General features: G+C 43.4%; 1 protein-coding gene across 1 annotated transcript in view; it reads right to left on the reverse strand.

The window, feature by feature from the left end:
* Positions 1-17,624, reverse strand: part of TYR (tyrosinase) — a 49,532-nt gene that overhangs the window by 24,595 nt on the left and 7,313 nt on the right. The window contains exons 2-3 of the mRNA XM_009901509.2: positions 8,997-9,213; positions 4,518-4,665 (exon numbers count right to left, since the gene is read on the reverse strand). Coding sequence (XP_009899811.1) covers positions 4,518-4,665; positions 8,997-9,213 — 365 coding nt within the window. The remainder of the gene's footprint in view (positions 1-4,517; positions 4,666-8,996; positions 9,214-17,624) is intronic.

Genomic DNA, 17,624 nt, shown 5'->3' on the forward strand with positions numbered 1-17,624 from the left:
TGGGGTCAGGCAGTGAAGGGCCTTGAAAATAGATACCAGCAACTCATCTGATATGGCAGAGAGCAAAGAAGTGGTAGAAGGGTGTGAAAAAGGAGAAACACTTGGGCAGAGCATTGGGCTAATTCAGTGGCTCTTGCAGCAGTATCCTGAGCCATGCAGTTACACATGGAAGCTGGAGAAATAGGTCCTGCAGCGGTGGCATCACTAGAACGGAGAGTCTGGGTCTAGCTGTAAAATGAGCCTAACAGGGCTAGGCTTTGGAGATGCAAGGCACTGAAATCCTACACTCTGTTGTGTGTGTCAAGGAAAACAGTTCCAAATGTCTTGTTCTGAAAGTCATCCATGGCATTGTAATAAATCCCATCCACTACTGCAGAATCTAGAAAGGAGCTGAGCAGTGGGGCCCTATTGCCTTGGCTGCTGTACAAGTATAACCTTAAAGGCAGCTTATTTCTCACTTTGCTGTTTAGTTTTTCTTGCAGTGTGCGAGGGGAATTGTTGGGGTGGGAAGAGCAGAGATACAGATAAATTAGAAGGCAAAGAAGAAGCATTCAAAGGACAGAAGTGCAGGGAGAACAGATGAAAACACTATCTGGCTACAGAGATGGAGGATCTGAAAGAGCTGGCGTAGAGGAAAGAGTTCCTTTTCAGAGCACAGAAAACACACTGGTGAGCTCAAGTGGGACTATGGGCCCTTGCTTTCACTGCTTGTGCAGCTGCTCCTTCCAGCTTGAGTGGGTTGACTCCTCCCTTGTTATTCCCTTGTGCTGACTGTAGAGCATATCTGAATAGCAGAGAGATTTGCAATTAAGAGAAACGCTTCAGAGAGCTAAAAAAGCTCTCATTTTTGCTGAATGTATGTTTTGGTGCTTCATTTATTTATTTATTTATTTTTATTAAGCCATTCCATTAACAACTCATTTTCAGGGTGGTCACTTTCTTTTACCAAGCAATGAGGTTTGATCCCTAGGTCCTCTAGCTAGTAAATAAGAAGCAAGGAGCATGATTTATCATTGCTAAAGAAAGCTGTTGCCTGGGTACCATCATACTTCTGCTCTGCTGAAAAGGGATGACCTAAATAAAAAGGGAAGTATTTGTAAGCAAATCCTTTGCTTTCCCCCTAAGACATATCAACTGCACCTCTGCTCCATCCATCCTCCCCTCCCTCATTTTGCGCATCAGGCCCTGGATAGGAAAGGCTGGAGGGTAGCAGATGGGAGGCAGTGTTGCTCAGTTAGGAAAGTAGTTCCTAACATTTGGCTCACACCTGTCAGCAGGCTCCACATACACTTGTTTATCCTCCTCTGTACCATATGTTTCTATGTAAAATCAATTCCAATGATCTATTGCCTTATTCCTATCACTCCTATTATGGTGGTAACTGAGCATTTCACAGCCGTTAATGCACTTACCCTGACAGCGTCCCTGCTGCGTAGGCATCCAGTGTCACCTACTTTACAGATGGGTAAGCTGAAGCTCAGATCAATCCCTCTTCAAAAGCCTTGTCAAAATAAATGCAAAGGAAACACATCCCCAGAAGATGTGAGTTTGGTGAGAGGAAACTGCATGCTCAGCTTTACCCAAGGGATGTGCAGTGGAGTGAGGAATCCCTATTTTGAGTCCTACACGGAGACTCCAAGTGCTGCATCATTCCTGATTGCTTGACACAGAGCTCTTCCTTACTTTTCCAAGACCCAGCAGACCTGTGATTGCTGCTGTTGAGTCTTTTCACACCCTTTGTCAGTGTAAAATCTCATCTCACAACTCTCCATGTCCTCCCCAAGGCCTGGAAGAGATGCTGTTCTCAGCAGAGATTCAGTTAAAAAGTTAGTTAAAAGCCATGTGGCTCAGTGTAGTGATAACTCCCAGCTCAAGAGCATGCTACCCAAATGAGAAGAGCTGATAAGAAAGATCAAAAAACCCCCAACCCTTCTGCTGCTGTGGAGACTCCCATTACCTCTAGTCCTTACATTTTCACTTGCCTCTCAGAAAAGCACATCTTCACAGCCCATTGGATTTAAAGTCTATGTAGGAGAGGAACGGAGTTTTAGGGTTTTTTCCCCCAACGTACTGTATGTACCTATCAGTCACCTACTTATTAATTATAACTAAAAGCATGATTAATCTGTCATGGATAAGGCTGCTAAGTAAGCCTAATGATGCTAATGCATTTCTGTCACTTACACAAAAGGCAGTGTTATTATCAGTTTTCACACCCATGTGTGCTAAAGCCCATCTAGAGAGCAGCTGCAGAGCTGGCTTTCTGCTTGCTTTCCCACAGATGGGATGAGGCTGCATCATGGGTATCTGTATTGCCCCCACAGTGCCCGTGCAGTGCTTTGTTTCTTAACACCAGGAGGATTTAATGATGTTATCTCTTGCAAATAATTTTGATTTCTAAAGGAGATAACAACTACAGTTATGAAAATTACTTCCGGGGGCTTATGATTATGATTTGAACTCCTCTGTAGGAGGGGGCAGCAGGAAGACTAAACTGTTACTTAAGCCCTACAATGAGTGGGAATTAGGTCTTTTCCAAGCTGGTTAATTCTATTCTATTCTATTCTATTCTATTCTGTTCTGTTCTGTTCTGTTCTGTTCTGTTCTGTTCCATGCCATTCCATGCCATTCCATGCCATTCTGGTTCATAGGTCTCATACAAGTGTGAATACCTAAGGAAAACAATTATTTTCATATTATAGACCACAAACTTTCTGCTCCTGTACTACGTTTCTCTGAGTATTCAACTGATCCATTTTTTTACTAGCCTAGAGGTTGGAAAGCTAACTTCCACCCACCAAATTCGAAGTTTGTCATCAAACCTGAAACACTCTGCACCCAACACTCTGCATCCATCTTGTTAAGCAGCCATTGAGGGGAGATGCTAAGTCACAGCTGAGCTGCACTAACTTCTAAAGAAAAGCTTTTCCCAGAAAAGAGTTTCAAAACTGACACCTCCAGGAGGCTAATTATATCCTACAGTATTAGGAGTAGAAGGCAGGTGGGTCACCCTTTGAAGGAACCATTCCACTGGTGCCTGGGTGACCTGCTTAAGATTGATGCCCTATTTCTGGATGGGTAAAGTATGAAGAATACAACTATTAGGCTCATCATATGTATATATAAACTGAGGAGTAAAAGTCTGACTTCTGATCTGTCTTGTTACACCTACTAGCTTTTTGGTTAAATAGGATAAAGTTTGTAAGAGCTTTGAGGTGACCTTGGGAGGTTCAGACTGGATGTTAAGAAGAAATTCTTCATAGAGAGAGTGATTGCCTGTTGGAATGGGCTGCCTGGGGAGGTGGTGGAGTCACCATCACTGGAGCTATTTAAGAGGAGACAGGATGGGGTGCTTGGTGCCATGGTTTAGTTGATTAGGTGGTGTTGGATGATTGGATGTGATGATCTTGAAGGTCTTTTCCAACCTGGTCTATTCTATTCTATTCTATTCACCAAAAAGCTTCACTTCAAGATGATGTCTGCAAGATGTAATCTGTATCCCTTCTGTTCTGCATGCCTCAGTGACCCAAATAAAGAAACAGCTTTTGTTTTCATCTGAATAATTGCCTTGCTGCATGCAGGCAGGGTCTCAGCCAGTAGGGTTTTTGAGCATAAAAAATTATGAGAGAGTCTGACAGGATTGTACAGGGTAATAGGTTTTTGTTCTAGCCAAATAGAATGGTCAAGCCAAATTTTGTAGCCAAGTAGTGGCCAGTGTGTGGTGGGAAAAAGTAGAGGAAGGTTGTTGAGCAAAGTATAAACTGCTCCAGAGCAAGTGTGGGTTTGTGTGGCTTTTACAGTCTCTGGCTTAGGCAGCTTTGATTGTGCTTTAATGATCACAGTTTGGTGTGATGCAGTTGTCAGTAAATTATAGTCCTTTGAATGTGCTATAGTGACACAGAAACTTTTAAGGTCACCATTAAATCTTGGAATGCTGCCTTCAGCATAGTAATTTCACTCTTTCCTTGCAAACTTGTGCTCCCCTATCCTTTCTTATTAACAAACATGATATTCTTCTGTTTGCTTTCATTTTGCACAGCTGGACTCTTCCACCAGGAAACAGTCACAATTTTTGTCACACTGGAACACAGATTATATTTTTTTTGCTTCTTTATTTATGAATAGCACACTTGGATTTTCCTGGTGGAATATGAATTAAAACAGCGCTGACATTTAGAATGTAAAGGAATTGCTCCAGCTGATTATAGTCATGTTACAATGAGTCACGCACTTTTTGGTCCAAACTTCCTGACATGCACATCCATAGATATTAATCACTGTGACATCACTGAAGGATTATTTTTACCTTGGCAATAAAAATCCGAATGCATTTGTCAGTTTCTCAAATCGCATTTCATCCAGCGAACAGAGAGGCAGGTGAGGGAAGGCACCTGCTCTGAAATCACCGCAGAGCACGACTGAGCATGCCTGTGAAATATTCACAGCTTCGAAATGCAGGTGAAAACCCACTGTAAGCCACAAAATCCATTAGATGCACGCCGAAGAACCAAACTCACCTGTCAACAAATGCATGGTGCAGCACGAAGATGGGATCGTTTGCAGAGCCTTGCACTTGGGACATGGAGCCGTTCATGTAGATGTGAAGTGCGTTGTGCAAACCGCTTTGAGAGGTATTGGAAATTGCGGTCTGTGGATCAGCAAAGCCTGTATGTTCAAGAGGAAATCATGTCCTGATATGACAATGCATATAATTCTTTTCCCAGTAAGACTGAAGATCAAAGAACCTGCTCTCACTTCATTTACCTTCAGGTTTTTTAGGCAAGGGCTTAGGAAAACACGGAAAGGCACGCTAATGCATTTCAGAGGCACAGCAAAGTGGGAATTAGAATAAGCTAAATTAAAACTCCTGCTATGTAGCTAATGCAGCATGCCAGCAAATGTACTGCTTAATTGCTTGGTATCTTAAAATTTCTTTATCCATTGTGTCTGGCTGTTAAAAGGCAGCATAATCCCTGCAGAAATGTATGCCTGTGCAATTGTTCACATTGAGAAAGTTTATTCACCTTGCTTTCGTTCTTGATCTCTGCACGTAGAGGTTCCTGAAGTAACCCAAGTTATTACATCTTATCATGTAATCAATCATTTAATAGATTTTTTTTAAACTCTACAGAAGACTTCCATTGATAGGAACGAGCACAACACAAACTATAATCTTAACAAAAGAATTTGGAATGTAATCAATAATCTTCCACAGTCAGCACTGGAGGATGAAAATCTGTGGGTTGCTGTTATTTTGGGGGGCATTTAAATAGGAGCTCTGAGAAGAAGTCAAGCAGATGAAGCCTCAAACAGAAATGCTGGAAGGAGGGTCTCTCCTTTAGTTTTTAGTTGGTAGTCACACCTTAGCTCTGATCTCTGGGAGCTTATCACAGAATCACAGAATGACCAAGGTTGGAAGAGACCTCAAAGATCATCTAGTCCAACCTGTCACCACAGACCTCATGACTAAACCATGGCACCAAGTGCCACATTCAATCCCCTCTTGAACACCTCCAGGGATGGTGACTCCACCACCTCCCTGGGCAGCACATTCTCTCAGTGACTCTCTCAGTGAAGAACTTTCTCATCACCTCAAGCCTAAACTTCCCCTGGAGCACCTTTAGACTGTGTGCTCTAGTTCTGGTGCTGGTTGCCTGGGAGAAGACACCAACCCCCTCCTGGCTATAACCTTTTCTCAGTGTTCTGACAGCCAAGCTTCCTCTCTACAATGCAGGGACTCCTAATAAAAGTCAATCATCTGATTCTTCTATGGGATTTCCCAGAAGAATAAAAGCAGAAAGCCACATTGGTCTCTCGTTCTATTCCTTATGCAGTCTAGGCAGAAGGTTGGATGTTTTATATCAGACTTGGGATGCTTCTTAAAATTTCTTTATATCTTGCAAACACTTGTTCAAGTAATTCATTAGAAAATATACAGAATACTTATTTTGGTTCTGGACAACTTTTCATGGGACATCTGCACCTGAACAATGTGTCTTAATATCCAAAAGTTCTGTAGCTGGGATAACTTTAGCAAACCCACTCTCCAGCTCCCAGTTAGCTGGAGTGCATTCAGTGCTAAAGGTGACATCATGTCTAACCATGAACATAACTTCTAATACCTGATATTTTGCTTTGCAGACTCCAGGAATAAACCCCCAGTGTGATGTCACTTTATTTAATTAGCCTGAGTCTCATACTTTCTCTCAGTCTTTTAAAAAGACTTCAGTACAATCAGCTATCCAGGGTTGCATACAATGAAATTGGGCACAGACATTAAAAAGGAATTTGTGAAAACAAGAACATTTTTTTCAGAGTATAGATAGCTTTGCTGTAGTGGCTGCAATAAAATCTCTTCTGCAACAAATGTGAGGCTGCAAGAGCAGTGGGATAAAATAAATGCTTCTTGCCTCTAGATGAGGGAATGCCACTTTTTCCACCTGCCTTGCTCCACCTTGTGCCTTCCTCTCCATTATGCTAACTGTACCTCACCAGTCCCCCTGTGAACTGATTTAACTCCCTAGTCTGGAAGTAAACTACCCTGGAGTGTGGGATGTCAGGTGTTTTTCCAAGCTGCTGAGATAGAGTCCCTCTTGTAAGGGTATGGTGAGATAAGAGCTCCTGGAGTGCAACTGAGTGTTGGATGGGGGAGGCACATAGAGAATCATAGAATCCATAAGATTGGAAAAGGGCTCAGAGATCATCAAGTGCAACCTGTCACCCAACACCTCCTGACTAACTAAACCATGGCTTTAAGTGCCACTTCCAATCCCTTTCTGAACACCTCCAGGGATGGTGACTGCACCACCTCCCTGGGCAGCACATTCCAATGGCTAACAACTCTCTCTGGGACAAACTTTCTCCTCACCTTGAGCCTAAACATCCCCTGGTGCAGTTTGAGGCAGGACTACCCCTGGTGGCAGTGAGCTGTTAAATCATCCAGTCAGTATAGGAAGCTGTACCATTCAGCCATCCTTTTAAAACTTTGTTTAATCACAGTGCATTACAAATAACCATTTCACTGGAGTTTCACCAATGAGTTCAATAAGAGAAAAATCACATTTTTGATAGAACTTAAACCTGCTTCTGCTTGTGCCTGAGACCTCTCCCCAGCATCGTTGCCCCTCTCTGGACATGTTCAAGTGTCTCAATATCCTTCTTAAATTGAGGGGCCATTCTTAAGCCATGTTATTACTATAATCTCTCTTAGAGCAAGGTACCTGCAAGGTCTACAGAACTTGGCCTTGTGGGCTGTGGTAAATGAAAGTTTGTGATGATGGAATTTAGACCATGTCACTGTCTAGATATTTTTCTTAACATGGCTCTTGCAGACCTTCACTGTGTTCTGGGCTTGGGCAGTCTTTCTAGTTCTCTAGCAAAGACCATCTGAAACTTGACAGCAGATTCTCAATGTGCACTATAAATTTACCCAGAGGCTGAGATTTGAGCTGGATGAGGAATGTTGGCCGTGGGCTACAACTTTTTTTAATTATAAGTTTTCTGTTAGCAAATTTGATTTGGAGAAACCATTTTTCATTAGCTATAGGGAATGCAGTGAAAATACCAAGGAAAGTTTTGCAGACGAAAAGCTTTCCTTTCAGAAAACAAAAAAAGGGAAAATGCCATAATAAAATGAAATTACATCTTGAAATGTTGGATGGGTTATTCTATTATTTCCTGGCAGAACAGCAGTAACAATACATAATGGTGACAGGCAGTGGAATGCTCCAGCATAGCTTTACTTGATACCATGTGTCCTGATGGGGTGCTTGGTGCCATGGTTTAGTTGATTAGATGGTGTTGGGTGGTAGGTTGGACTCAATGATCCCAAAGGTCTTTTCCAAGCTGGTCTATTCTATTCTATTCTATTCTATTCTATTCTATTCTACTCTACTCTACTCTACTCTACTCTACTCTACTCTACTCTACTCTACTCTATTCTATTCTTCCATTGCATTGCATTGCATTCCATTGCATTGCATTGTGTTGCATTGCATTGCATTGCATTCCATTCCATTCTATTCCATTCCATTCCATTCCATTCCATTCCATTCCATTCCATTCCAATTCATGAATAATGAATAATGAAAATGAGACTGAAAATGAGTTTTTGAATTTATTTTTTAATATTCTTTTGTTACTTTCTGAGAACTTGAAAGGCACTGATTTTCATTTGAATTTACTGTGAGTAAAATCTTCTCAAATGTGTAACTTTCTCATTAAAAAAAAATAGAAAATGATCTTTTTTCCATCCATCTCTTAGGTAGTAAGTTTAGGAAAGATGTTGAGTTGCTGGAAGGTGTCCAGAGAAGGGCAACAAAGCTGGGGAGGGGTTTGGAGCACAGCCCTGTGAGGAGAGGCTGAGGGAGCAGGGGTTGCTTAGCCTGGAGAAGAGGAGGCTCAGGGGAGACCTTCTTGCTGTCTGCAACTCCCTGAAGGGAGGTTGTATACAGGATGGGGTTGGTCTCTTTGCCCAGGCAACCAGCACCAGAACAAGAGGACACAGTCTCAAGCTGTGCCAGGGGAAGTTTAGGCTGGATGTTAGGAAGAAATTCTTCCCAGAAAGATAGATTGGTCATTGGGATGTGCTGCCCAGGGAGGTGGTGGAGTCACCATCACTGGAGGTGTTTAGGAAGAAACTGGATGGGGTGCTTGGTGCCATGGTTTAGTTGATTAAATGGTGTTGGGTGACAGGTTTTGCCTTGATGATCTCAAAGGTGTTTTCCAACCTGGTTTATTCTATTCTATTCTATTCTATTCTATTCTATTCTATTCTATTCTTAGGGTCTGATCTAGTTGTAGTTCCCATTTTCTTATCAAAAGCTTTTAACACACTTCTTTCTGTCTGTTGCTATTCCAGGAGGAAGCAGAACTTTTTCTTTCTTTTTGAGTGGTGCTTCACAGAATCAGTTTGAACTGCCCAGAGTTTAAAGACTCTAAATTCAGAAAGAATCCATTTAAAGATGGAAATGGCATAATAAAGTAAAACACGTTACCTTCCAAGGTGTTTCGGAAGCTGAAATTGGCCAATTTATCCATGGATCCAGATTCATACTGAGGCAGTGACAGACAGAATTCAACTTCAGCTGAGGATGGCAGCCTTGGGGTCCTTGATTTATCGTTGTTCCCAGGATTTCGCAGTATAGGCCCCTCGCTTGTGGCATTGCACAAAGCCTGCTGGCTGTTGTACTCCTCAGACCGAGTACAAATGACCTGTGCAAAATACTTTCTGTTAGCAGAGTTGCAGTTGTAATAACTAAAAGCAAGGGAAAAAGATACTTTGATTATTTTATTTTATTTTTGAGGAGCTGTGGTTCCCCTTTTGCCAGACCAACTCAGTTAGAAGCAAATAGAGCTGCATTTACAAGCAAAATCTACACTCTACAATGGAATGTAATGAATAGGTACCAAATATCCAGAAGTTACAATATTATACAGATATTTACAACTAAGAAACATCCAAGGACCAGGGGAAGCTACTAGCTTCTCCCTCCCTGCCTCTCCCCTTACTGCCCTGTACAAAAGGGACAAGAGAACAGAACAGAGAAGTTAGACTTAGCCAAGGCCAGACAAAGCAGGTTATCTCTCTGCAGTGAAGCAGAAACAGCCAGAGATGGGAAGGGAAGGGAAGGGAAGGGAAGGGAAGGGAAGGGAAGGGAAGGGAAGGGAAGGGAAGGGAAGGGAAGGGAAGGGAAGGGAAGGGAAGGGAAGGGAAGGGAAGGGAAGGGAAGGGAAGGGAAGGGAAGGGAAGGGAAGGGAAGGGAAGGGAAGGGAAGGGAAGGGAAGGGAAGGGAAGGGAAGGGAAGGGAAGGGAAGGGAAGGGAAGGGAAGGGAAGGGAAGGGAAGGGAAGGGAAGGGGAGAATTGTTATGGTACAGCTCCTCTTATTCCAGATATTTACCCAATGAATTCGTTTAGAATAATCTTTTATTTTCCTTTTTACACCCAATAGAGACTTATTTATATTTTCCTACCTTTCTGCTTTAAATCTGTAACTAAATTTTAAAGACATAGCCTAAAACCACCACAGGAGCAAAGAAAATGTACAATGTAATCAGTTTGTTGCAAGAACATATATCAATTCAGAAGTGTTCTATGTCTGATTTGAATCTGAACAGTGTTATTTCATAGAAGACACTCTTCTGAAGACACTCTTCTACTTCAATGCACATTTTGAAATAATACACTAATCTGCATCTGCAGCTACCCATTTGGACTAAGACATCAATTCTCATTTATGCCCGTGGAAACTTAAGGCTAAATTCAGTGCTACCTACCAATGCAACAAGACCTAAATAGAATTAAATGTTTGTAGAAACATAGAATCAATAAGGTTGGAAAAGACCTCAAGAATCATCAAGTTCATCCTGTCACCCAGGACCTCATGACTACTAAACTGTGGCACCAAGTGCCACATACAGCCCCCTCTTGCACACCTCCAGGGATGGTGACTCCACCACCTCCCTGGGCAGCACATCCCAATGGCCAATCTCTCTTTCTGGGAAGAACTTTCTCCTCACCTCCAGCCTAAACTTCCCCTGGCACAGCTTGAGACTGTGTCCTCTTGTTCTGTTGCTGGTTGCCTGGGAGAAGAGACCAACCCCCACCTGGCTACAACCTCCCTTCAGATAGTTGTAGGCAGCAAGAAGGTCTGCCCTGAGCCTCCTCTTCTCCAGGCTAACCAAAGAAGTGATCAGAATGAGAGGGAGGACACTTTTTTTTTCATATTCTGGTAAAATAAACCTACAGGGAATTAGTCCAAGGACTAATTCATGTTTGTATCATATTCAGTTACTTGTCTGACATGGAGTCAGGATGGAGCAAAATCTAATGGCCTAACAAAAAGCAGAATATTCAAGTAGAAGTTTTGGTGGGTGTGCATACTGGTGCAGCTGAAAATGAAACCAAACACCAGAGGCTCAAAACTCCCAGGAGTCGTGTTGTATGTCTCTCAGGTGTGGTGGAGGCTCTGAACTCAAACTGCTGTCTATTGTTTCTCTTTGCTTCTGGAAAATACACCAAAATAAATAAAACAGCAAAGCACCAGACACCTTTTCAGAAGATAGGAGTCTGTGGTTAGAAGGTAATCCGTCTGGTTAGGGATGACTTTGTGTGGACAAAGAACAGGTCTCATTAGTTGAGTGAGACTCTGCAGGGGAAGAAACACAAACCAGGGAACTCTCCTGACTTCTTTCGTAGTGGAGTCATATTTCTATTTCATGAACCAAAACAGTGAATGAGAAGGTGCATGGATGAAAACACATCTGCTGTGAATGGGATGGAAGAACAGGAGATTCTCTGGTAGTGAAGGGAGTGGGAGATTCTTTTTACCACCACTAGCTGTGTACCATTTGCTAAACTGAAACAACACTTTAAGATGACCTCTGCAGCCAACAGAGAGGGGCATCTCCTGAGCGTGTTTCAGACCTCCTAAGCCAGGCATTTGGTAGGTGAGATGGACTTACCTCTAGGGCTGCCTAACTGTCTCCACTGACTAAGTCAGTGAAAGAAAATTTGTACAAAATCAATGCAGAAACTGTCTCTGAACTGCAGTTAGCAAGGGAAGCAAAATTCAGAGTGTTCAGCTAAATGCTCTGCTTCTGCATTAGGATGGGATGAATCACACCCTGGAGGCATGGATGTGTCTCTATAGTGACTAAAGACAGAGCCAAAGGCAAGTAATTTTTGCTGCCTAACTAACTTTTGAATTAGTAGAAGGAGAGGAGAAGAATCCTTTCCCAAGTGATCCGACCACGAATTCACAGAAAATGTAGGATGGAGCTAATGATATAACCTGGATTTCTTAAGAATCTCAAGTTCTTAAATGATGTTTCCTATGAATATGGATTCATTTTCTTTTTTTCTTAGGAGATAAATCTTATCAGAGGAATTTATCCTCACAGACTGCTTTAGGAGTTGAACGCTGCTCTGGTTTGTTAAAACTACTAAGCTTCCCTTGGAATCTGCAGTCAGTTTTCCAGCAGAGAGTTCCATGTGGACATGCCCCCTGCCCAGAAGCTCAGAAGAGAGGGGGAGACCCATGGTATATAAACACAAACTGTAGCTATGGTGCTGGATTTCTAATTGTTTTGTGTTACTGAGTTTATTGCCGTTAAAAGGACAATGGGGGCAGGACACAGGCTGAGGGAGAAGCTCTAGTAGTGTCTTTGTTTATAAAGGATGCACAGACCTATGTCCCTAGAAGTGCACTAGTGAAGAAGATAAGGTGTTTTGGCTGGTGGACCCCAAGTGGAGCACTTAGCTCAGAAACTGCATATCTGCAGATTTTCTGTTTAACTCTGTTTCCTATGGCCCTTGTGTATTTCCATATCTTCTCCTGGCTCCCCTGGCAACAAAGCTGGGGAAGGGTTTGGAGCACAAGCCCTAGGAGGAGAGGCTGAGGGAGCTGGGGTTGCTTAGCCTGGAGAAGAGGAGACTCAGGGGTGACCTTCCTGCTGTGTAAAAGTACCTGAAGGGAGGTTGTAACCAGGTGGGGGTTGGTCTCTTCTCCCAGGCAACCAGCACCAGAACAAGAGGACACAGTCTCAAGCTTTGCCAGGGGAGGTTTAGGCTGGATGTTAGGAAGAAGTTCTTCACAGAAAGAGAGATTGGCCATTGGAATGTGCTGCCCATGGAGGTGGTGGAGTCACCATCACTAGAGGTATTTAAGAAGAGCCTGGATGAGGCCCTTGGTGCCATGGTTTAGTTGATTAGATGGTGTTGGATGATAAGTTGGACTCAATGATCTCGAAGGTCTTTTCCAACCTGGTTAATTTCTCTTCTCTTCTCTTCTCTTCTCTTCTCTTCTCTTCTCTTCTCTTCTCTTCTCTTCTCTTCTCTTCTCTTCTCTTCTCTTCTCTTCTCTTCTCTTCTCTTCTCTTCTCTTCTCTTCTCTTCTCTTCTCTTCTCTTCTCCCTCTCTTCTCTTTTGATCTCTGGCTGGTTTTGCTTCACTGTGGAGAGATAATGTGCTTTGTCTGGCCTTGGCTAAGTCTAACTTCTCTTCACCTATCCTATCCTATCCTATCCTATCCTATCCTATCCTATCCTATCCTATCCTATCCTATCCTCCTTCCCCCTCTACCATGGGGATATATCCCTACTGTGTTCTAAAGAGGAATCTCTATGATGCTTTCAAGATTGGATTTTCATAGATTAAGACAGGGAATCTTCAAGCATGAGCTCAAACACATTAAACAGGAACATTTCCCCTTCATTCTGTTTATCCATTTCAGTGGGATTTAATGCAACTGTTAATGTTATAAGGCTTGTAAATGGTTAGAGTGCTGTTTCATTTCTTTTTGGTCCATTTATGTCTCAGTGTACTGTTTGACTAACCAAATTCATCCTAAACAGAAGCCAGATGCTATAAAGCTTCTGGTAACTCATGGCCAAGAAATGCCAGCATAAGGGACAGGAATCAAAATGTTTATTTGTAATCTTCTGCTATTTGTTCTGAACTATAAATTCAAGTCTGGTCATAAAATTAGGCAGGATGCTTTTCCAGAAAGGTATAATTTATGTAATATAAATTATGGGTCTATCCTGAAATTATAATTTGCTGTTTTATCATTCATGTGATGTGTAGAGGATAACAGAACATAGGTCAGTTAAATGGTTCACTCTGCATGGAATCTGCATAAATCACACACAAAACAGGTCACATCGTTGCTGCCTTTTCATTCAGCAGGAGGAGATTGTATGAGGAGTGCACTTCACAGAATCACTAAATCAATAAGGCTGGAAAAGACCTCAGAGATCATCAAGACCAACCTATAACCCAGCACCTCATGACTAACTAAACCATGGCTCCAAGTGCCATGTCCAATCCTTTTTGAACACCTGCATTGATGGTGACTCCACCACCTCCCTGGGCAGCACATTCCAATGGCCAATATCTCTTTCTGGGAAGAACTTCTTCCTAACATCCAGCCTAAACCTCCCCTGGCACAGCTTGAGACTGTGTCCTCTTGTTCTGGTGCTGGTTGCCTGGGAGAAGAGACCAACTTCCACCTGGCTACAACCTCCCTTCAGGTAGTTGTAGAGAGCAATAAGGTCTCCCCTGAGCCTCCTCTTCTCCAGGCTAAACAACTCCAGCTCCCTCAGCCTCTCCTCACAGGGCTCCAAACTCCTCCCCAGCCTCGTTACCCTTCTCTGGACATGTTCCAGCAAGTCAACATCTTTCCTAAGCTGAGGGGCCCAGAACTGCACTCAAGGTGTGGCCTAATCAGTTGTGAGTAGAGGGCAGAATGAGTTCCCTTCTCCTGCTAGCCACACTATTCCTGATGCAGGCCACGATGCCGTTTGCCTTCTTGGCCACCTGGGCACACTGCTGACTCATGTTCAGCCAGCTGTCAACTTCCTTTCAAGCCAATTCTAAACAATTTTTTCTGTTGTCCCTGGACAAAGGTTTATATTCAATCTCCACCAAGTGCCTGCACTTCTGCCTGTGTAAACTGTTTGGCTCCAGGGAATTTTGTAGGAAGATGCTCTAAGGAAAAGCTTATGTAAGTAATTAGCAGAGCAAATGCCAGTAGATGGCAGTCCTGAATACGCAGCATAGCTCCTGGGCCTTGTTCCATCCAGCAAGGAAAAAGCACCCTTCTGTGCAGTGCAGCTGAGATCTTTAGCACAGCTCTTTGTATGGTTTCTTAGAGAACAGACTGTAAGCGTGCGGAAGCGCTGCTGCTGTCTCACACCTTTGCGCACATGGGAAACCCTTTTCTCTTTTGAAGTTTTCAGCTGCTTCCACAGACCAGCCCCTGCACCTAAACAGAGTGAATTGCATTACAGCAATCTTCAGAAGCTTTCAGCCCCTTGTCTGCTATTTTTTACATTCAAAGCTTTCTGAGTTTTGGTGGCAAATTCTTTGAGGTTTCTTTGAACTTAGCAGATCCACGCTCACAGGGACGTACGATGTATGTAATACACACACCCATACCTGGAAAAGGTACAGTGTTGTAATAGCTGCTTAAATAACCTGGAGAAGAGGAGGCTCAGGGGAGACCTTACTGCCATCTACAACTACCTGAAGGGAGGTTGTAGCCAGGTGGGGGTTGGTCTCTTCTCTCAGGCAACCAGCACCAGAACAAGAGGACACAGTCTCAAGCTGCATCAGGGGAGGTTTAGGCTGGATGTTAGGAAGAAGTTCTTCATAGAGAGAGTGATTGTCCTTTGGAATGGGCTGCCCAGGGAGGTGGTGGAGTTGCCTTCACTGGAGGTGTTTAGGAGGAGACTTGATGGGATGCTTTGTGCCATGGTTTAGTTGGTTAGATGATGTTGGGTGATGGGTTGGACTCGGTGATCTTGAAGGTCTTTTCCAACCTGGTCTGGTCTATTCTATTCTATTCTATTCTATTCTATTCTATTCTATTCTATAGAATGCTCTGAATTTCCCTAGTTTGCTGGGGGACCATGGCCACTCAAAGGGCTAATCCACACCTCGGCTTTCTTTAGGGCTAGTTTCTTGCTTTGTGTCTCTCCTGAGCCATTGAAAGAGGAGTCTGCTCCCATCCAGAAACTGTATCAGCATGTTTTCATAGTGCTGTGCTTCAGCTTAATATTGCCTAGAAGGACCACTTCACACTCCAGCCAGAGCAACCGCATGACTTGTATATCTCTGTTGCCCATCCCAGTTCTCCAAAGGCTGTGGTGTGGGAACTGAATGACACATCTCCTTGTGTCTGTCCTACACAAAGTCTAGGCTCATGAACTGGAGCCTTGGGTCTCATTACGTGGCCAAAAGAGATTTTGCAGTGATTCATTGCCTTTCTCCACTTATTCTCACATCCTTGCTTGGGAATGTCATTACAGTGCAGCACTCACACTGGATTTAAAACCTTTGGCAGTTGTAAAGCAGTTTAATTTTTACCTTTTTTTTGGCTGCATTAGAGCCTGGCCTAATCCGACCCTAATTAAGTATCATCCAGAAGCCATTTACTCACCAAGCTGGGAAAATAAAAGGAAATCCCCACAGAGCCTTGCAAGAGAACAAACTGTGCTTTGGGAACTTGCTTCTATAGGCAGAACTTTAAAAGTTGATGTACCTATAGCACAAAGTTGTAAGAGACTCTGTAGATTCCTGTTTTAAGAGACTGTGTATATTCCTATTTCGTTCTTCACAGGCTCCTCCATATCAGTGAGAGTGGAAAGGTAAAACAGAGGGCTGAATGAAAAAACAAAATAAAATTGAAGTCAAAGAAATCCTAAGCAACATCTTTGTGCAAGGGTAAGGCCATTAATCATCTTTCTGACCCATACAGCATATGCATTCACTGGAGGAGCTGTGAAACTCAGGCTAAAAAGAGATGAGACAAACTTGAAGTGACAGCACTGAAACAAACTCAGGGCTTCCAAGGTAGTTTCCCAGCCTCCTGTAAAAGATGTCTGAGTTTCATCTCTTTGCTCAGAGGAAGCCTAAAACTAGCAGGGTAATGTACACCTTATTCAGCACCTCAGAATGGTGCTGGGATAGAGTAGGAAACTCTGTTGTCAGTTATTGCTTAAATATTCATTGACACTTTCTGGTTTGGCAGACTGTGATTCTGTGCTCTCTGGCTGTTTCCAAGCTGTACTGTTAGTGTTGCTGTCTCCCTGTCTACTGCAAATTGACAAAGATATGTCTACAGGTAAGCTTCTTTTCCTGGGAAATGAATAAAAAACCCAAATAGTAATGAAATTCCTTAGCTATTCCTTGACCAGGTGGCCAAGAAGGCCAATGGCATCCTGGTCTGGAGCGGGAATATTATAGCCAGCAGGAGCAGGGAAGTCATTCTGCCCTTGTACTCAGCACTGGCTATGCCACACCTTGAGTCCTCTGTCCAGTTCTGGGCCCCTCAATGTAAGAAGGATATTGAGACACTTGAACGTGTCCAGAGAAGGTCAACAAGGCTGGGGAGGGGTCTGGAGCACAGCCCTGTGAGGAGAGGCTGAGGGAGCAGGGGTTGCTTAGCCTGGAGAAGAGGAGGTTCAGGGGAGACCTTCTTGCTCTCTACAACTACCTGAAGGGAGGTTGTAGCCAGGTGGGGGTTGGTCTCTTCTCCCAGGCAACCAGCACCAGAACAAGAGGACACAGTCTCAGGCTGTGCCAGGGGAGGATTAGGCTGGAGGTGAGGAGGAAGTTCTTCCCAGAAAGAGAGATTGGCCATTGGAATGTGCTGCCCAGGGAGGTGGTGGAGTCACCATCCCTGGAGGTGTTCAAAAAGGATTGGACGTGGCACTTGGAGCCATGGTTTAGTTAGTCCTGAGGTGTTGGGTGCTAGGTTGGACTTGATGATCTCTGAGGTCTTTTCCAACCTTATTGATTCTATGATTCAATTAATTCAGACACTTCTGAAAATGTTTCTTTTTTAACTCTGTGGCTCCTGAGCAAGCACAGCTAAGTACAGTAGAACAGACAGGCAACCACAGGCTAAATTCCTGTCACCTACTCGTGATCCCGTGGAAGACTGGGAATGGCAGTGAAAGAAAGAGGCTGTGGATACTGGAGTGGCTGTTCCTTGGGTGCACAGATCTTGATTGCCTCAGGCTGGGGTACTGAGGGGTGGCATGTGGACACTTACCTGTTTGTAATAGGAAATACTTCAAATGTATATCCATGTAAAGGTATTATTAGGAGATCAATCTT

This window comes from Dryobates pubescens, chromosome 10 (assembly GCF_014839835.1).
Source record: "Dryobates pubescens isolate bDryPub1 chromosome 10, bDryPub1.pri, whole genome shotgun sequence".
Lineage (NCBI taxonomy): Eukaryota > Metazoa > Chordata > Aves > Piciformes > Picidae > Dryobates > Dryobates pubescens.